At 28.5% G+C, this 23,043-nt stretch overlaps 2 protein-coding genes and 1 non-coding gene across 3 annotated transcripts in view; 1 reads left to right on the plus strand and 2 right to left on the minus strand.

The window, feature by feature from the left end:
* The window catches only part of LOC125877631 (uncharacterized), a 306,889-nt gene that overhangs the window by 157,713 nt on the left and 126,133 nt on the right, over positions 1 to 23,043 (minus strand). The gene's annotated exons all lie outside the window — the stretch shown is intronic.
* Positions 11,192 to 11,294, plus strand: LOC125878095 (U6 spliceosomal RNA). The gene has a single exon (XR_007447711.1). It is a non-coding gene; the product is annotated as a U6 spliceosomal RNA (small nuclear RNA).
* On the minus strand, positions 13,903 to 15,652 carry LOC125876374 (protein RGF1 INDUCIBLE TRANSCRIPTION FACTOR 1). The gene is made up of 4 exons (XM_049557557.1): positions 15,443 to 15,652; positions 15,031 to 15,276; positions 14,801 to 14,941; positions 13,903 to 14,389 (listed from the first exon to the last, which is right to left on the minus strand). Exons 1-4 carry the CDS (start codon positions 15,443 to 15,445, stop codon positions 14,012 to 14,014), a joined length of 768 nt encoding a protein of 255 aa, XP_049413514.1. The 5' UTR covers positions 15,446 to 15,652; the 3' UTR covers positions 13,903 to 14,011.

Here is a 23,043-nt window from a genome sequence, read left to right on the forward strand (position 1 = left end):
TGCCAGAAAGAAAATAAAATTTTCTTTTTTAGAATAAACTAAAAAGGAAAGTAAAACAATAAATTGAAATGAAAAAGAATTACATTGATGATAAGGAGGACGTGGCTTCAGGTATCTTTAGGTTAAACCCCAATAATAATGTGTAATTAATTACCTAGACAATATGTTTATATATTCTTAGCTTGCATATAAACACATATTTTTGCATATTGATTTAATAAATAGTTAGAGACTTGTCCTACTAGGTAGAGTTGGCTATTACACAAAAAGGTGTTAATAATAAATTAGTGCTTTCCAAATAAAATTTGTCTAATATAAAGTTAGTACTTAGTACTTCTACTTTTATGAGTTTGAATCGTGAAAATAAATATTGATGCATGTATTAAAATAGAAAATTTACGTCACACTCTTTGAATTGCAATCAATTCTATCCTAAAATTAAGATCTTGCGTGAACGTGAAATATTTATTCTAACAAATGATTCTTTTTAGTTAAAAGCTCCAACACATTATTGTTTTGACATAATATTACATTCCAATAATATAATTAACAAGATCCAAAGATACATCCCCCCTACCCCTACCTCCACCCCCACCCCCAAATCCCACTAAACCTAACAAACTATAATTAGCTTAGAAGAAACGGCATGCATGCATATGGATTAAGAAAAGTATTTTTAGATTTGGATGCTAATTACTCCTTCACGTGCACGCCAATTTCAATTAATTACTCCATAATCCCTCAAGATAAATGTTTAGTGTTTTTAGAACAATAAATGCCTCTATATTTTATTTTTTTGTTTTGTAACAATAATATCATATTTTAAAATGTTTGTTGTATTATAAAGGTGCATGAAGATCCACGTCCCTACTAAAACAAATAAATAAATAATTCACCTCTTCCACGATACAATATAGACATATATAAATGACTGCAGCCATACAATCATGATTCGGAAAAAATGATTTTGATATGGAAAAACTATGTAATTAGACCTACTTTACTGTTATATATACTTTCAAAATGTTACCTATTATATTATTAAGGGCTTATTATTAATTAAAAAAATTCTACCATGTATTAAAGAAAATATACTTAGATACATGTATTTTTGCTATCAGATACACAAAAATAGGGAGAGAAGCGGCGAGATTTGGGGGGGAGGCAAACGAGATTCGTATGTATCCCAAATACATGTGAATCACACTAGATATATGTATTTGTATGTATCTGGAGTGATTCACATGTATTTGAGATACCAGATACATGAAAAAGTCCGAGCGAGATGGGAGAGAGGCAAGGGAAGCGACGAGATTCAATATGTATTCTAGATATATGCGAATCCAATTGAATACAATGTATCCATAACAAATTACACATGATTTTAATCCCATGTATCCGAGATACATGTATCTGAACGTATCTGGATGCACCAAAATCTGGTAAGATACGTAATATTGTAAACTAGAATGCATCTACATAATTAGCTCAAAAATTAGTGAAATTTATGTAAATTCCTCTCATGATAATTAGTAATAAACTTCAGCTAAATATGAGTTGATTTATCATATCTAAGAGGTAAAAATCTATATATTAACGCTCATGTATTAGCTAGTTTTTTCTCACCCCCTCCCCTCCCTAAAGTTCCTTTCTCGAATCGATCCCTCGATCCATTTTCAGTTGTGGGAAACCTCGATTCTATCGAAGAGCTAACATTCCTTCCAGAAAATCGAGAAATAAAATGGAAAAAAGTTCTACTATGTTTTTTTCATCGAAATAATGAAACAAAACAAAATAAATATATGAAGAAGATTCTTAGAGGGAACAAGTGACCAAGTCTTATAGGTTGAGATTTGACCAAGTTGGGTCAACAATTGAAGCTTTAATTTTTGGCATATATATTAATGTTAGAGGTAATTTTATTTTGAAGAGTCAAATCAAGTACAATTTGAAGATGCATTAGAAAAATAATATTGCATATTCCAAGCTAGTTCAACCATATAGTACACACATCCATGGATTCAAATTTATTTTAAGACCTTGTAACGTCCTTTAGGGAGTGCTTTTAGATTTAAAAAAATTGTTGAACCTAAATTGTTATATTATGTTAATCTATTAAATTTACAATATTGAGATCATAAGTAATACAATTAGTTCAAACTTTGGTTGAGCCTTTGATAGTGTGAATATATTGAAAACTTGACTACTCTAAATATACAAAACATTACACTATTTATGTATATTATATGTATGTTAGTATATTAGGATATGCATATTTATATATATAATTTTAGTATGTATATTTATGTTTAAACAACACTAGATTTATATATTTGCTGACTATTTTATAAATTAGATCACTTAAATATATTGAATTGTAATTAGTCCATTAATCAATTGTTTGTTACTTCAATTAGTGTGTATATTAGTTAACAAGTCTTCTTAAGCGTAGAGCAATTAAGCTGCCAATTGGACCTTGGAACTCCTATATTGAAGCAAATTAAGATTTTCTTTGAAAAGAATCTTCTACCAAGTATTTTAGCTGTATAATATAGAAAGAATCATTTTGTAACCTTTCAAAGTATATTATTAAGTGCGAAGTATTAAAAACACTTCTAAATTTGACGTGAATAATTAGTTTTTAATAAGGGAGAAGTATTAAAAACACTTCTAAATTTGACGTGAATAATTAATTTCGTCTCTGAACTATTGATAATCTTAAAAACACTCCTCTACTTGACTAACTGAACATAAATACACCACTGATCTTGCAATTTGAGTGAAATACACCTCAAAATTTCCGTTAAGTTTAGGGTGTTTTCAACATTTCTCTAGGCTTTTATTAAGAACTCCGTGCTTCTAAAAGAGTTTGAGACTACATGCTATACCATGTGACAGATTCATGGTGTATTTAAGTTAAGTTAGTTAAGTAGATGAGTGTTTTTAAGACTGTCAATAATTCGAGAACGAAACTAATAATTTATGCCAAATTCAAAGGTGTTTCAATACTTCTCTATTAATAATGATTGTGATGGAACAAATAGAATCTCTCCATCTTTAATTATTTGGGGTTCAAATCTTTAATATGAAAAAAAATTCTATTAGAAAAAATGTTTCATCCTTAAATATGTTTTACGCTATGTACATCCAAATTAATTGTAACCACACTATATTAGGTGGAAAAGGGGGGGGGGGGGTGTGTGTTTCAAAGTATGAGAAGAACCTTTGAAAGAATATGTGGACCAATTAGAGCATAACAAGTAGTAACAATATTGAGATTCTTTGGTCATGAATTTGGACATTTGGTCACAAAAAAAGAGCTTATTTCACATGGGTTGCTACTACTTTGAAAACAAGCCATGAGAAATTCACGGCTTCCAATACTTTGGAACAATTTGATCAAATGCATGGTCAAAGAATAAATCACATGTCATGAACTTGAATTTTTGGCAATAAATTTGTAAACAATATCAAAAAAGTTATTCATTTTTGTTTGTTCTCTTACATTTATCCTTTTTAGTTAGTACGCAGAAAAAGTTGAGTTTGTGGCTCTTATTCATGGTTGGGAATATTGAGAAATCTTCACATTCATGTGAAGAGATATGGCATAAAAAGATACTATTATACTATATAATAGTGTGTATTCATTTGGTTCTAATTCTGAGTAGATATTTCATATCATTTGATTGGAATATTCTTATTTCAGTATGCTAAGAAGATAATGAATCGTTCTCATATATTACATAACAAGAAAAAAATATTTTACATTTTTTTTTATATAAGATATAAATATTCTCCTAAATCATGATTGAAATTTTAGTAATACACTCTCTATACCAAGTCATTCATTTTCTCTTCATTAATTTCCCCTAGACTTTAGTAAATATGTGGCCTTAGCTTTCTACTTTTTGACAAAAGTGCATGGTATTGGGTAGTGCTTGTCACTAGACTAAGAAGATTAAAGCATTATTGAAGCTAACAAATTTGTCAATCATTTTGATAATATTAACCACTAGAATTTGCCTAAGAACCTTGTACTACCATGTAAGTTGTGGGACTTTATTTTCAGTGCCATATTTATATCGTCACGATATGATATGGGTGTAGAATTTATATCGGATGTGATCAATTAATTTTGAATATTTTAATTAAAATAATAGGTAAAAGTTCGAGACAGATAAAATGATTATCAAAATCAAAACAAAAGTTATAATGGTGATATCATGGTTTAGGCAATATGTTTTTTTTCTTGATAGCCATGGTATTCGGGTCAGTTCATAGGCATCTTGACTAATTTGACGAGATACATATCATCTCCCATCAATAACAGGTACAAGGTACGTAACTATATCGACCAAGGCAAGAATAGATAGAAAGAACTCATCTAATATTTTTTTATCGTTCAAAGATACTTGCATTAAAAAGTCAACAACCAGATCGCTCATGAATGTGCAATGAACTCAAGAAATCTATCATGATCTCAATTTCATTTGCCATAGCCACGTTACAACAAAAAAAATTATTAAGAAGATGCATATGTACTTAATAATAAGTACAAATTAAAACTTGCTCTGNGTGGGCCTCTTTATTTTCAGTGCCATATTTATATCGACACGATATGATATTGGTGTGGAATTTATATCGGATGTGATCAATTAATTTTGAATATTTTAATTAAAATAATAGGTAGAAATTCGAGACAGATAAAATGATTATCAAAATCAAAACAAAAGTTATAATGGTGATATCATGGTTTAGGCAATATGTTTTTTTTCCTGATAGCCATGGTATTCAGGTCAGTTCATAGGCATCTTGACTAATTTCACGAGATACATATCACCTCCAATCAATAGCAGGTACAAGGTACGTAACTCTATCGACCAAGGCTAGGATAGATAGAAAGAACTCATCTAATATTTTTTTATCATTCAAAGATACTTGTATTAAAAAGTCAACAACCAGATCGTCAGGGGAGGGTCAACATAATTCGAGGCCTAAAGCGAAATTTTAATTAGAGGTTTAAAATTTAAATACATTTTATTTGTAGTTATTTATTTTTCTAAATTTTTAGATGTAAATTATTCCTTAATATTTTTTTTATAAATGATTTTTTCAAATACTTTTTTTAATTATTATTTTTAAGCAAGGCTTTATCAATTCAACATTGAAAAACATCATTTTATTGAGACAATTATTATATGAATCAATAATATAGTTCTATAATTGAATCTGATTCAAAAAGTTGATAACTTGGTATACCCTACTTTAATATGAAAAGTTGCGAAGAAATAAAAAAATATTTGTAATTTACTTTGTTCAACACTTTTCGACTATTGATTCATATTTTTGACAGAGTATTACTCTAACTATCAAAGATTTGAAGAAATAGAGTACAAAAAGAATTTAAAAAGATAAATAATGTGAGTGTTAGAAATTTGAGGCCCCCAAAAATGGGAGGCCTAAGACATTGGCCTAAAAATTCATAGGCAAGAGTCGGCCCTGCAGATCGCTCATGAATGTGCAATGAACACAAGAAATCTATCATGATCTCAATTTCAATAGCCACGTTACAACAAAAAAAAATTATTAAGAAGATGCATATGTACTTAATAATGAGTACAAATTCAAACTTGCTCTGCATCATCACTTCTTTCAATATAGTCCAAAATGTATAATATATTCCCCAATATAATTAAGACATACTTTTATAACTTTATTTGTGATGTAATTACGCCTATACTATAGCTTTTAATGAATAACAATATTATGTAAATAACAAAAAGCTCACTAAACGACATAATATACACCTATACTATAACCTTTTATGAAAATATTTCATTTTTTTAAATAATGAAAACAAGTGAAGCTCATGTGGATAGCCCAAAAATTTTAAGCCCAACATTCTTAATGATATGGGATGAGACAAGCCCATATGCAAAGCCCATAGATATAGCAAAGAATACCGTGTGTTCGTTGTAAATAGTGGCAAACACTAATTTTTGGAGGGATTCCAACAATGGAAACCCCAACAATACTAGACTAAAATTTCATAATTTAGTTTATTCATATGTGTAAATACAAAACTTGTACATTTATTGGTTATTTTATAAATTAAATCATCTAAAGACATTGAATTATATTTATCCTAAAAAAACATCTTGAATCACTTAAAATTTAAATAGTTTGATTTTCAAAAAATGAAACGTAACAAATATTATGATATAATTTTGTTCCTCCCTAAATTCTTCTCTCTTAAGAATTTTATGTGATTCAAGGGCTATTTGTGGCGTATTTCTCGAACTGGATTAATTTGGACTTGATCTCCATAATTCGAGGGTCGTTAGTGGCGTATTTCTCAAACTAGGATGATTTGAACTTTATCTCCATAATTCGAAGGCCGTTAGTGACATATTTCTCAAACTTGGATGATTTGGATTTGATTTCCATAATTCAAGGGGAGTTAGTGGCGTATATCTCGAACTAGGATGATTTGAATTTTGATCTCTTTATGAATATTTCATGAATTTGCAGAATATATTTGAGATGTCTTTTCAAAAGAATATAGTATCCTTTATATAGGTATAAGCTAAGAGTTAGGGTTAGAGTAGCCATCAAAAATTATAACAAGAAGCTAGAGAAAACTCGTGAATCAAAAGCCGCTGATTTCTGTACGAACTACAAATTCAACAATTCAACGAACCACCATCTTAAACTAATAAATCATTCTATTTTTTTCATTCTTGCCAAACTAAATCAAAATTACATATATGATCTTCCCATGTAGACATCCTTAATCTAATATTTTGTTTCCTTCTCTTTCCTACCAAAAAACAATAATCTAAATTACATTTAAAAAATCTGAATTACACCAAACATTTAATTGACAAGAACGTGGGAGTATGAGGAGAACAGAAAAGAAAAAAAAAAGAACAACAAAAATTAAAAAGAGAAAAGCACAAACCAACTTCACTAATGACCATTCTCATCATAATCCTCATAATTAAGGAGTAAACTTCTATAACAATCATTCTTTAAATGATAATTTCAATATAATAATCAACATTCTTAGAATCAATTCTTTATATATTACATAATATATGTATTTATAACACCATTTCGTTATAGCAATCAAAAAAATATCTAAACAAACCACCGTTATAAAATTTAATAAAAACATAAAAAGGTCCTCATATATACATATTAGTGACATAGTCCATTTACCACTTTATGGGAGTTTAAACATTCTAATAATTAACAAAAAAATAAAATTTTAAAAAAAGAAATTCAAGAAACAATAACCCCATGTTCTTGATTAATATTATTAATTGATCCAATAAACCTGGATGGTTTAGGCTGAAAATTTCTTCTCCTTTGAAGATCATGACTTGAAGGCTTGATTATTTGAAGTAGAAAAACTTTTAAAGATTTAGCCTTTGCAATTTTAGCTAATTCCCAATAACTTGATGATCTTCTTGAATATGATGATTTTTGTCCATTTTTGTGAAACTTACACCTAAAAGAACCAGGATGAGTAGTAGGAGAACAATAACATATTCTTTTTGGTGGTTGAGAATTTGATGAAGCCATGGGGATTTGTATTTTAAGAAAATAAAAATAAAAAGTTCAATTTTTTTGGGGGGTTTAAGAATGTGAAATGAAATTAAAAGAGGAAAAAAAGAGGTGGTTTGCTCTTGTTATTCAAGCAAACAAGTTCAATGATTCTAGAGGTTGAAGGTTATGTAGAAATCTTTTTTGTTGAGTTAATTACATTGGTAACCTTTGTTATGTTCATTATGAACAAGTATGACTAATTTCAACCCCCCCCTCTCTACCCGGGGCGGACCGACCCTTAGCCAAGGATGTCAAGCGACATCCTTTCGTTGAAAAATTATAGGTTAACTTTTGGTTTAATAAATATATATATATGAGTATTGACACCTCTTGGCACAAGTTAAAAGTTTAGTCTAGTGGTTAAGGTGTTAAGAAAATTCTTTGAGGTTGTGTATTCGAGTCCCCAAAGCCTATAATAATATTAATAAGAAAAAAACATGCTTAGTTAATTGAACTCCTACAAAATTAAAATGAGTGTAGCTTTAGAAAATTAGGAAGAAATAATTTTTTTTTCCATATATAACCTTGCTCCATTAAATGATCTATAGAGTTTTCTAAGAAATCTATAATTAAATATTCATTACTTGTTTTAAGAGAAGATGCAAATTACTACTAATTAGTTAAACAACTACTATGATTAAATAATTTTTTAATAAGTGTATCAAATTTTTTAATAGCATTTAAAAATTAAAATGGACAGAATATATATATAACAATAATAACAATATATATGCTCAGTACAATTTTATAAGTGGAGTTTATGGACAAAATATATATAACAAAAATAACAACATATATACTCAATATAATCTCATAAGTGAAGCTCGAAAAGAGTGGTGTATGAATCTTATTTTTATCTTGTGAAAATAAAAATGTTATTTTAAATAGACTCCTAACTCAAATAAAAATATATATGAAAATGAACATAAAAAGCATATTTAGTAGCGAAGAAACTATACTTGATAAAGTTTTTAAAAGATTATCAATGCCTATTTGAAAGATTAAAGTTTTGAAATGTGGGGACTTCATAATTCATAAAGGGTTGAGTATAGGATGCTTCTTAGTTCTTAGCTTAAAGTTTGAAAAAGTTCGACTCAATTATTTACTAAAAGAGAAATGATTTAATCCTTGTAGTCCCTTTGAGCATTGACAATTTATTTATTTATTTTTTCAATTTTGAAACTTTCCAATTTTTTGAAGTATAAATCTAATGAACATATGAGTCATTATGACTCATTGTAGTGGATAGTTATGCTCTTTGTTATAAAGTTATACAACTTTATATAATTTGGAATTGGTTTACTTTTAGAAGGTATTTAGAAAGTTTCTATCTAATTTATTATGTGGTGTTCATGACAGATGACATATAGTTGAGGACAATATATGAGTTACAATTCAAATTTGATAGCAGGGCGTATTAGACAATGACAAACCAAAATTGAAGACAAATCAAATATGTCATAACAAAAGTGGTATCAGGTTCAACATATGAGCTTGTCCGATAAAATGAACCCTACAATATGCAAAATCGAATTTACTCTCTTTTTTATTAGGATAATATTTAAGTTTAAAATAGTTAAGATTCCTGCATAAAAGGACTAAAAACTCATATATTTATACGATAGGGGTCTGAAAAATACCCCAACTTTGGTAGAATTTGCTGTTGCGTTACTAAACTTTCATGAGGATCTATTACCTCCCTAGACTATTTAATACCGTATTTTAAACATATATATTTGCCCACGTGGACATAAAAAATAATGCAAAATTATAAATAGTAATGTGTCCATGTGGGCACATATATACCTTTAAAATACACTATTAAATAATTCAGGAGGTAAAAAAATTTGGTATTAAATAGTCTAAGGAGGTAATAGGTTCTCATGAAAGTTTAGTATCGCAACATGAAATCCGACTAAAGTTAAAATATTTTTTAGACCCTTATCCCTATATTTATTATTCAAATGTTAAATTTACTTAGTCAGATATCACAAAACTCAAAATCAGAATTTACCAAGAATCAAGTGATCAAAATGCATCAATTTAAATATCTATCTCCCAATAAATATTCACTAGAAAAATTAACAGGTGTCCTTTTAGAATAAGATAAGGTAATTAAGTTGGGGTTTAATTAGTTGATAAAAAAATGGATTGATTTTGACTAATGATTGGGACTTCAATTAATTACTTATTAGTCCACAAACCACTACAAGTCTTCCACGATTAACCTAGAAGTATCGTATGACCTAAGAAAATGTCTTAATTATGGTCGATGATATGACAAATTAAGGTTGAGAATTCGATGTGAAATTGCTTTATTTGTTTCTTTTCTAAAATTCATCAATATGCTAGTAATTGATTTCTCGATCATTCAATTAATAATAATTATTGTCACAGAAATTTAAATTTATTCTTTATTTTGAATGATTTCAACTACAAACATAAACTCTCTAAGATAATACCTAATTAAGTTATTATATGAGAAATCGAGTTCGTTGCAATTTGTAACTTGTGTTTTACTTTGTGATATATATAAATTTTTTTTTGGTTTTAGTTATATATTGTACATAGAATTATTTGACGTGCAGGCCATTCATTCATGGAAGACTATTTAATTTTGTGGTTTATCCTCTATTATTTAAGTATTATTAGATATATAAATTTCAAGCGTCATGAATAATTAATTTCATTTAAATTGTATGCGTTAAAAATTCACTAAATAAGCATAACTAATGGGTATTGAAATCAATATATTAGAAGAGCTGTGGTAAAATCTTGAAAAGGTTAATAAGAATTTGACATATTCAAATTCTGAATTCGCCTCTGTAAATCTTTTTTGAGGATTAGAGGTTATCCCTATTTCCTAACGCCCCCTTGACAATTATACGATATTGAATATAGTTATACGCACAGAGTAAGCGTGGTCGAAAGTTCAAGATCTCCCGCCTCCAAAACTATTCTAAGTTAGCCAACGTGAACAACCTTTCGTGAAGTGGAAACAATCATGCGTGTAAATGGGCCATCTTCATTATGGATTATTATGTATAGTTATTATACAAAATGATTATTCCAACATTTATTTTTGTTAAAGACCAACAAATTAGGAGTTCTCTTTTGATGAATTAACCTAAATAGTCACTCGCTTAACCACTTAAACTGAGAACAGTCAATAGATAGCATTGAGGGAAAACTTAAGTTGTCAACGAAAAAAGACGAAGTTTTTTGTGTTTATGCTATCAGTGTATATACATTGATATTACTTGCGCGTGCATACAATGTATATGAAAAAATAATACTAAATTTTGAAAAAAACAAACAAAAATGAAGACTAATCTCACTACTTATGAAAATTTTCCGATAATTTTATTCTTGTTTTTCGCCAAATCGATGGATCACCAATCCAATGTGTGTTCTACTAAGAAGGTCGGCCCATTAATGTTAAGTCCAGGCCCAATTGGGTTCCATTCAGATCTAGGCCCATGTAGTTGAAAAATACTCAACTAGAAAGCTATTTTCCCCACATCGGCTGAAGAAAGCTTCTTTGTTTTGTTTATATTGCGTAACATTAACATCTATAGTTGTCCCTTCGGGGACATCCGATAAAATTGGAACGATACAGAGAAGATTAGCATGGCCCCTGTGCAAGGATGACACGCACAAATCGAGAAATGGTCCAAATTTTTTTCTCAACCAAATCCACATTTCTTTTTTACTCCTCCTTCTGATATTTATTATACGGGGCCAAATATCTTTTTGACACTCAAGAACAATTGAATCCGACATTCGAGGACAGACATCATATACGCAGGAGGAATGTGAGGCATTGTAACGTTTTTTAGATAGTCAGGACTCATTTGAGGATAATCGAGTCAACCAAATCCCCATTTCCTTTTTACTCCTTTTGATATATACAAGGCCAAATATCATTTGACAATCAAGAACAATTAAATTCGACATACGAGGACGAACACGAGGAATGTGAGGCATCGTAACGTTTGTAGCTAGTCAGAACTCATTCAAGGATAATCGTGTTCTCGGAATGTGCTTATGGATGTACAATATGAAATGAATTGAAACTTAATGAAATCAATAAAATGACTTATTGAACACATGTATTATTAGATCTCATGTAAGTAGAGACACTATGCTTAAACCTTATTCAAAACATTTATTTTCTCAAAAAATAGCATAGTTTCTGTCCCAATAATATAATTTTATCTATAATTAACTTATACCTAACATGATTATAATTTTTTAAACTTCAACTCAATAAGATGATTGGACCATATATATAATGTTTGTTCAGTTGACTGGTCAATAATAAACACTAATGTAAAATATTAACTTTTACCCTTTGTTCTTTTTAATTTAAATATGGTTACGTTTAGTAGTGGAGTCAAAATTTATACTAAAGAGGTTAAAAATCTAAAGAAGTAAACACATGATCATGAATTAGTCGAAGGAGATTCAATATCTATTAAAATTACATAAGAAGTAATTTTAATCATATATAATATAATTTTTTGGCAAAGAGGGTTCGGATGAATTCCTACCCCGACTGTGTTAAGATACATAATTTGTATTCTTGCTCCACGATTTAAGCTAATTACACTTATATTATAGTCCCTACGTTCTATTTTATGAGATATTATTTACCGTAAAATATTTAACAGGATAATTTTGTTTGCTGGTTAATTTTTTTTATATAGTAGGGTAATAATTACACTAGTGAGTCTGTTTTAATAGGGTCAAAGTCAAACGGATTCGGCTCTCCTCCATTCATTTTGTCAAGTGCATCTCTAGACGAGATACATGTGTCTTATTTAAAAGTTTAAAGATCAATATTAAATTATATTAACAAATATCATAATCATAGTTATGTCAACTAATTTTAGAAAACTACTCTCCAAATTTGGTAAGAATTACAATATATTCCATATAAAATTGGATATTTATTAATATCATAAATTTCATCTTATATTTTTATACTTAAATATTAAATTGTATAATGTTTAAGGTGAAAATCAAATAAATAATATTTTGTACTAGTAAACTTTATTCTTGAAATATTATACTATGTTGAGAAACAAAAAGAAAAGTAAAGAATTATCAATGTTGAAAAAAAAAAAAACACAAAACAAACAAAAAAAAGACAAAAGATTTTAAGAATTAAACGATACCAAAATTATTTCAAGGAGAAAATGTGGCTATTGTACGTTTGAAGGGAAAACATATACGTTTTATTTTAAATATTCTTTTTTTTTTTTGTTGAAATAAAAGAAAACATTGTTTTAAATGCAAATGTTTTTGAAGATTATTATTTATCACATTAAATATAAACGTTTCATGTTCTACAATTTTAATATTGAAATATAAAATATAAGATGAAATTAATGATATTAATAAATATCAAAATTTGTATGAAATATATTGTAATTTTACCAAATTTAGAGAGTAGTTTTCTAAAATTAGTTGACTTAACTATGACTATGATATTTGTTAATATAATATAATTTTGACTTTTAAACTTTAAATAAGACACATGTCTCTCATCTAGAGATCCACTTAACGAAATGGAGGGAAGGGGTAATGGAGGGGAGCCAAATCCAAGTCAAACAAATGATGTTACAATTGAAAATTATTATTCTTCAATTTTCAAACTTTAGCACGAGAGAGTGACAAAGATCATACTTTGACATGATAATTTTGCAATTTTTTAAGTGCTCTACGTACCATGTTTAAACTTTTTGTTAATACTTTTGTTTATTAAGATATATATTTATTGATTATTATTTTAATTAGAAGCTACATAATATACAAAATTCTTATTTTACTGAACAACTAACTTCTTTATCTTTCTTTTTTTTCGGTTTTCAACTAATGTTTCATACTCTGAGGTCTTGACTAAGTCGGATTCATACTATTTAAAGCCATTATAAAAAAGAAACATTTTTTATCAATTTTTTTTTATATTCGAACTTGAAATAATCTCTAAGCATGATTTTAGTGGTGAACGAATAACTATTTAAATGGTGCCTTCATGTGGTACTAGTACAACAACTTGCATGTAAATAAATCAAGTTTAACAAAAGAATCCCTTCGAATTCCTAAACTTAGCACTATTATTATGTCATTGTAGTCTGTAGAAATATAAAATCATCTTATACAAATTAAAAAAAAAAAAACCATATAATAACCTAGAGTCACGTGATGCCATTAAGACAAAACACCCCGACCAAGTAATTAAGTAATCCCAAAAATTGTGTGTGTATGTGTGATTAGGGGGTGGGGGTGGGGGGTGGGGTGTCATGAGCAGTGAGCCAAGAATAATTAAAAATTTCTAAATTTGAAAGTTGGTCAAAGTAAAAATGTGAAATAATTGTACTAAAATTATTAAATTCTAACACAAAGGTGACCTATGAGGAATCCCTTTTCTTCTACTCATGCTAGTAGCCATGTCTTCATCACTTATGTTTTTATTATAACTATTGATTGTAATTCTTCCACACACATATAATCCACTTCTTTTCTTCCTCACACATGGAAAATTATTAGTAGTACTCATCAACATCATGTTCTCCGATCCCGACGACGATCCAGACGTCAACGATGAGCCCCAGGGCTCATCGTTGTCCACGATCGTCGATTGGGCTGTCTCGTTAGCCGTGTCATAATCAGCCATGTCATGAGGGATAAAGAAGTCCGGACCAAGTTGTAAAGTTGTACATCTCCTTAAGAATGGAGAAATGTCATTGTTGTGGTTTAGCACAAAATCCACCTAATCATCAATGAAATTCAAAAATTAATATTGTCACTCAATAGAATTTTGTGTACATGAACTATTATGAGACTTATTGTACATGATACTAATTTTAATATTTTTACATTTTCGAGTCAGAGTGTTTTTCACGTAAAAATTTGTGTGTTTATACTTTTTTACCCTTTACTTGCACTAACTAGTCAGAAATGTAACAAAAACATGTTTCATCGACTAGTTTGTGCAAGTTGTGTAAAAGCTTAGACAAACTTTAGTGGTTCACGAATATTATATATAACTCGATTCACCTCCTTTTGTATCGTATAGGTGCATAAAACATAATTCAATTATGAGATATGAATTATGGTTTGTAATAGAAAATATATAAGTAAAACATGTTACAAAGTTTAAAGAGAATATTATATCAATTACCTTGCATCCTAGAGAGCAATGAATAAAGGGTTCTTGAAGGCTTCTATCACAAGAAGTGCAATAATTTCCAGATCCTTTGAATTGCCTATTTTGAGGTCTTTTCTTGATGAAAATCACCTTAGCACTATTTATTGTGTAGGCCTAATAGAATTATGAACCAAATTAAAAGAAATGATTGCATATATTCTTTCAGCTAAACTGATGAGATGATTACAAACTTTAATATTTACCTGAACGTTTGAGCAATCTATGAGCTTCTCTAGGTCCTCAAGTCGAACAACATCATGGTACACATAACGTCGAATTTGAATAAGTCTATGGAAACGATGTGCCATCACACAATGAGGGCAAATACTTGTGCAACAATCTAAACAACAAATATTCTTCTCATTCTTCTTTGCACTCTCGTGAGTTGAACATGGAGCAAAGAATTTTTCTCTATAGAGAGCTTCCAACCATGTTGGCTTTTGAATTCCCTAAATATCAACATACCATAACACAATTTAGATGTTATCGCAATATAAATAACATTTACACAATCAATCGATCACTTATAAGGTAACAACACAACAATTTCTAACATAGAAATGTCTAACAACACATAAAAGTAGATTTGATGAATGAAATAGAAGAAGAACTTACCATGATCACATAAAAACACAACCTTCAAGACTCACAAAGTACTAAAGAAAAGCTAAGCAATGAGACAATGGGTTGATTGGAGAAAGAGAGGGACTAGGGTATTGATGTTAGTGTATTTATGGAGAATCACAAGAGAGGAAAGTATATTTTTTATTCCTCGATTGCATACACAACATTTTGTCAAGAGGCTCACTTGCATACATACATATTTAAAGCGGAGTCAGATTTTTAAGTTTATGATACTATATGAATTCTTAGAAAGACAGTTTGTTTGAATAAATTATTTATACATATTAAGTAAACTTCTTTTAACACAAATATCATATTATAACCAAATCTATTAAGTTTCATTAAAATATATTTTGAGCTTAATATGAATTCTGAATTTTAAGAACACAAATATTATATTTTAACTAAAACTATTGAGTTCCACAAAACAGTGTTTTGAGTTAATAAATTTTGAATATAAGATTTTAAATCAAAATTATTGAATTTTATCTAATATGTAGCTTTTTCTCTAATATATATATATATATATGAAATTAAATAAAGAGAAAAAGAGTAAGATATGAGGAGAACGTGGGCACTGTTCCCATGTCTCCCATATTATTTTCTTCCCACATAAACTAATTTTCTCTATCTCCTTGTGTCGAGAGCTTAAGCCCTAAACAAAAATGAGTTGGCTTGAAAAATTATTTTTTATTTGGTTATCAATTTAAACTTTAAGTTTTAAGTTTTCCCTAATTTTTATGTATGATCAGTGCAAAATATCTTTAAATCATACCACTTAAAAAGAATTTAAATTCTACTCATAAAATTATAGAGAACATGTTATAAATATGTCACTTAAAAAGTAATGACAAGTAATTCAATAGTTTTCAACCTAGAAAAATTAGTAATAAAAAATATAGCATAACATACTTATATACTAATAATATAATATTAAAAAATTGATAATGCTATCCATGTATATAACTTTTTTTTTTTTTGTATGCTTTTTGAATCTCATATATCGGTAAATTAGGTTAGAGCTAGCGAGCTTCTTGTCTTCAATAATAATTAGGCAGGTTTCAAAACAAATACTTGTCTAGTGAACATTATTAAATCTTAGTCAATTTTCTCATTTCATTTTTTTTATAATCCTAATTCACCGTTATTGTTTCAAAGATTTTATTTTTTTACAACACAAGGCAAAGCCGGTGTCAATTGCAAGTATGATTGTTTGTTTAGGCATTATGCAATTGTGATGAAATTGTAGTCATTCAAAACATATTTTATTAAGTTATCTAAATGATGAGTAATTACGTATAACAGTTCATTAATATTAATTGAGACTATTAAAATCTAAAATATAAGCATTTAACTTCTGTACAAGTGTTACTCAAAACATTAATTACTTGAAGTCATGAAATTTGGATAAATTTTTTTAAATTTATTTAGATTAATAGGATTTTTTATATAGCCACATATGGAGAAATTTATTGTTGATATATTTTACTTGTAGTTATTTATAGTGTCATGTTCTTGCAAAAAGATATTAATCACATGTTTGCAACAAAATGCATTGGATCTTAAAATAGGAAAGTTTATTTACCAATATAAGATTTATATAGTTTAATTCAAAATTTTAAAATATTTCTATTGTTAAAAAATACATTGACTTCTTTCTCTTTTCATAAAGATTTTGTACCCTTTCCCCCTATAATTTTCAATGTTGTCTAATAAAAATAAAATCATTCCCTATTAAATTTTTGTTTGAGCTTCAAATCTTTGGGGGACGCAATTACTTTTATTAGCATCCTCTTTGATCTGCCCACGCGTCTATATAATAATAATAAAAGCTAACTACAAGTAGTTATTTATTATATATATATATTTATAATAAGTGAGAGTAGTTAACTTGAAAATAGGGAAAACACCTTGCTATAATATATTTAAGTGTAACGAATTTACACGTATATTCTAAGTTAAATCCTCAAAAATTAGAGTATGTTAAATCACAATGAATTTACACTTTCAATATATTTTAAGTTAAATCAATAAAAGTTAATAAAATCTGTTATTTGCTACATCTTTTCTGTTCTCTCCAAGAAAAGATACAGAAAAAAATATGACCATTTTTCTCGTTATGTGATTGAAGGGTCATTAATATACTAGTTATATACGAAATAAAGCGGTGAAATAACAATATAATAATAATTTTAATGAATATCTCATTGGTACTTTTGGAGGAGCAAATTTCAAGTGGAGTTTTCAACTACATTCGTTGTTATAATAGACGAACAACTCAATTAAATTGATTATCATAATTCACTTAATTTTGCTATGCTTAAAAGATGATAAATGTCACAATTTCAATGGGAGAGTACAAACATATTATTATGTCATTTTAGAAAAAAGAAATGATTATTAGAGGAATTTTCTGAAGTTTTGACCTAACTAATCCATTATTTAAAGTATTTAACAAAAGTAGTACAATTTTTTGAAATTTTACCAAAATAGAATAAACGTACTTTCGAGTAACGTTTTATAAAATTTTTATTTTAAAGAATCAGTGAACAATATTTAACTATAAACAACGTTAAAAGAAGTATTCTGTGATCAACAATTACGACATACATATAATACGTATTTCAGAGTAACGTTTTAATTAACGACAAATAGACAAGTGTCCTTTCAATCTTGAGGGGGGAATAGAGGAATAAGTTTTAGGGCTCTGAGACCGGAAAATGTCATTCCGGCGATCCTTCATTGCCAATTTCACCATCTCTGTACGTCAAAAATCATAATTTGAGTGAAATCTTATTGTTTAAAAAATGAGATTATTTCAATTTCTCAAATTTTAGTTGCAACTTACATACCAACGAATCCAAGAAACAACTGAAAAAATTGATGCAATTTAAGAATTTTCTTAAAAAGTGATCCCCTTTCTCATGAGTTATTAATTTATTTGTGCAAGGTTTAAATCTACTCTTTCTTTTTTATATATATTATCAAATTGATGTTGGGACTTTTCGAAAATGCCAACTCCGATTGAAATTTCGTGATTTAAATTCATTTTTCTTCAAAAAAAATGTACTATTTTGGTAAAATGTTTTACATGATGGATTATTTATGTCAAAACTGTACCCAAAAATTCCTTCCACATATACCCAAATCTCCTTTCCACATGCATTTATCAGTATATTTGATTACTCAATTATGTGAATGATTTGTGATTAATTTTTCAGTTATTTTACTTTTGTAATATAGTGACCGAGCGGTTGTTTATGAAGTGAAGATATTAATAAGGTGTTTGTAATAGAATACATTGAATCTTATAGTAAAAACGTTTATTTACTAATATAAAATTTGAATAGTTTAATTCAAAATTCTAAAATATTTCTATTGTTAAAAAATATGTCATCTTCTTCTCTTTTTTATAAAGATTTTGTAGTTTTTTCCCCTACAAATTTCAATATTATATAATAAAAAATCAAAAATCATTCACTATTAAAATTTTATTTGAGCTTCAAAAATTTGGGGCCTAACGTAAATAATTTTACTGGCATCCTCCTTAATATGCCTACACTATACAATAAGATAACTACGCAAGGGTGATCAGACCGACAATATATATAATATTATCTGATACAGTTATATATTAAAGTTTACAATCATATAATGATAATTAATTATTTCCTATATATATTAATTAAGTAATTATAATAATTTATTAAAATTTTGAAATATAAAAGTTTAAACCTTAAAAGTGATATCTTTTTAGATAGAAATTCATTTTTATACTTTTTCCATTTTTTACACTATGTTAATTCATTTCATATTAAATAAAATATGAACTTATTTGATCTAAATATTAGTAAGTATTTTGAATTAATATTATTGGTGCATGCTATTCATTTTTTTTTAAAAAGAAGTCAATTACTAATAATGCATAGTTTTTATTTTAAAATTTTTGATTCATCCATTTTTCAAAAAATTAAATAAAAATTTACTAGTAACTTAAATATCCTTTACGAAATTTTTGGCTACGCCATTAATAACCATATATAGACAAAATATCGGTCGTAATATTTAGAAAAGCCAACAGAGAAAATTTTTGTGCTGGAAAACTTTTTCGTAGTATCTTGAGATTTCCCAACCTAGTTCAGATTTGGACGAAATCGGAGTCATTAAAGTCTAGGGAAATCTGGTAGCAATTGGGTGATTTAATTATTATTTTAATTACATGAGTAGATAGATAAGTTGTTAAGGAACCAGTACAACTTTACGAAATTGAATTCGGGCGAGTAGAACTCCCAAAATTGATTTTAGCGTAAACGCGTTGTTTCTGAGTGTTGTTGGTTGAAGGTGTGTTGTGAAATGGAGTTTGAAATCCTTAAATCGACTCACTGGTTCCGTGCAAGCCGCTGTGGTAGAATTATTCCCGCCAAGGCGGGGCCGCCATAGCGGGACAATTTCAATTTAAGTCGAAAATAAACTCCAAAATGTCTTTATTTTGCAACTTTCGAACTTGAGAGCTAAGGAACAAACCCAAGGATTTCCTTGACAATTTTTCACTATTCTTGAGGCTAAAGGTAAGATTTTCACTTCCCGAATCCATTTTTCGATCTGTAAAATGTAATCTAATGGGTAATTATCGATGGGAAAGAGTTTTAATCTGAGAATTATGGTGGAAAAAGCCCTAATCTGGGTATGATGATCATGAGCATGATCTAGGGTTGATAGAATTGTTAGTAATTCGGGTAATTAGTGGCCGTTTATTAATTTTCGTGTTATTATGATTGTTTGTAGACCATGAACAAGTGGAATGAATCCGGAAAGGGAAGGATCAAGTTTCTTAGGGGATTCAAGCTTGTTTCGAGGTAGGTGATGGTTGTGATTCTATGATTGTGTGATGTATGTTTGTTCTTGCTTCATTATGATACATGTATGTATGCGAATGTTGCATAATTTATCACATTAATTAACGATATATGAATGATGAATGCCATGAATCATGACTTGATTGTATGGTTATGAGAATGTACATTATGATTGTGATTGTGGCTTGTTGAATGGATCGGATGTTGCGTTCCGACACACTAACTTGGATCGGTTGCCACATTCCGACATAATTATGGGATCGATTGCCATGTTCTGGCATAATCATTGGATCGGGTACCGCGTTTCGGTATGCTAACTGTTTGGGTTTGAGTTCCATGAGAGGACCAATGAGTTGACATAATTATGTGTCTTGAGAAATGAGAAATTGTACTTGTTCTTAAATGATGATGATATTGTATATTTTCGGTGTATGCATGATATTATTATGTTGTATTGACTTATGTATGTTGCATTTAGTGGGATAGCCGCGTGATTCTACCAGTACACTATGGTTGTGTACTGACACTGCACTTGCTCTTTCTTTGTTGAGTACAAGACATCTTCAAGCGGCAATTGACAGACCTCGCTTAGAAGAGCAATGATCGTCGTTCAAATTCAAGGGTGAACCATTTCTTCTGGGCTGCCATGAGTTCTCTTTTTGTCTATGACCACATTTCGAACTTAGACTTTCTAGTAGTTGTTAGTACATTAGTTTGTGGTTGTAACCCTTCTTGTTTAGATTTATGGATCTTGTTAGATGTTTAGGTACATTGACTTTCAGGTTCTAGATGTATTTTTCCGCATTTGTTTAGTTGTTAGACTATTGATTTGGAGTTTATGGGAACTCCCTATTCCTTTCCTTAAGCATTTAACTTGCTTCCGTAACTTAAATGCCTTAGTATTTTGATTTAGTTGGTTAGCTAATTAGTATAAATGGTTGTTTCACCGGAGGGTTAGTGTGGATGCCAATCACGATAGTCTAGGTTGTGACAAATATTTACCATTTACTCCAATCCATTAAACACAAAATATAATACTCTCTCTCGCCTCTGTCTAACAATAGTTGTCCACTATTAACTTGACAAACCCTTTAAGAAACTATAAATAAAAGGATAATTTTATTATATACCCTTTGAATATAATAATTACAATGTCTTGAAAATGTCATAGGGAAATGACTATAATTAATGATAAGGGTCAATTAGGAACTAAGTGTAAAATTATTCATTGATTTCATAAAGTCGACAAGTATTGTTGGATATCCCAAAATAGTATAGTGGACAACTATTGTTGAACGGCGAAAGTAATTGGGAATCAGATTCAATTTGCAAAATATAATTTCAAATTCTTAGCTAATTATAGTCTATGTAATTCGTTTGAATAGTAGAAGTGAAGACAAAGTATTTGGGGAAAAAATATAAGTACCCCAATTCAAGCATCTTACTTTATTCAATAAATCTTTTAGACGGTAAGAATGTATATAGTCAATCTCAATCTACTGATTATTACCTCCTTTTCACTTTATTTTGAATGGTTTGAAGTATGGAATTTAAAATATTTAATTTTCAACGTAAGTTCAGATAAAATAAAATTTATATATTTGAAAATTATATAAAAAATACTGTAAATTAAAATAATTAATAATTTAAAATATTTTAAAAATTATAAACAATAACATATTTCTTGACTTTAATACCACTTCATTATTAGCTCTCATAAAAGCTAAGACAAGACATTAAACATGTACGAGGAAACTCGGATTCTTGGAAACTAAAACTATGGCAAACAACAATCCTTAACTACTCCACTTATGATTTTTTTTTTATAATACTCTAAATAAAACTAATTAATTTTTTTTTTTTTAAAAAAAACAAATAATACTCCCTTTGTTTCAAATTATTTGTCTGGTTTTAATTTTACACCTATCTTAAGAAAATTATATTTAGGAAGGAGTTTTTACCATTTTACCTTCGTTTATATCTTATGTAATTTCACATCATCAAATATTTATTGTTTTGATGTGTTTTTAGTCTTTAAGAACAATATCTACTCAGGAGATAATAAAAAGAAAAAAATGTCTTGAATTTTTAAAAAACATGATAGATAATTAGAGATGACTATTTTCAAGAATCACGACAGATAATTTGAAACGGAGGAAGCAGTGGTTATGGGCTTAATTGGAGATTTTGTTGGGCAGACAAAAGACAACTCATTAAGCACTATAGCAAATTAATGACTTGATTAATTAATTAATGTGTACTCTCCTTTGCTAGTTTTGAGGAAAGCCCTTGTTTCTTGCACCCTAATGCTTTAACCCATAGATGATCTTGGAATTTGAAATTTTTGACAAAAAAATAAAACAAAAAAAAAGACCTTAGAATATTGAAATTTGTAACATATTAAAATTTAATTTTGTTTTTAGGTATTTGTCTCCAATTAAGCCGGTGATTAGTGAAGCCTGCTCGTTTCGTAATGTATCATATCGTATTACATTATATTATACATAGTAATATTTCGATGAATACAATTTTTTGATTGATTGTAATTTGTATCGTTTTCCTTTGTTTCATAAAGCCACACACCATATTATCAACAAAATGGAAGTTTGAAAGGTTAACGGTTCTAAAGACAAAAATGTGGCATTACCATTTAAAGAGATTTGCGTAACGATTTAATCATCATGATGATCATCATTCGCAATTCTTAATTAGTGTTGCTTTAACGGTTTAACTAAG

The sequence above is a fragment of the Solanum stenotomum genome, chromosome 9 (assembly GCF_019186545.1).
Source record: "Solanum stenotomum isolate F172 chromosome 9, ASM1918654v1, whole genome shotgun sequence".
NCBI classification, from domain to species: Eukaryota; Viridiplantae; Streptophyta; class Magnoliopsida; order Solanales; family Solanaceae; genus Solanum; species Solanum stenotomum.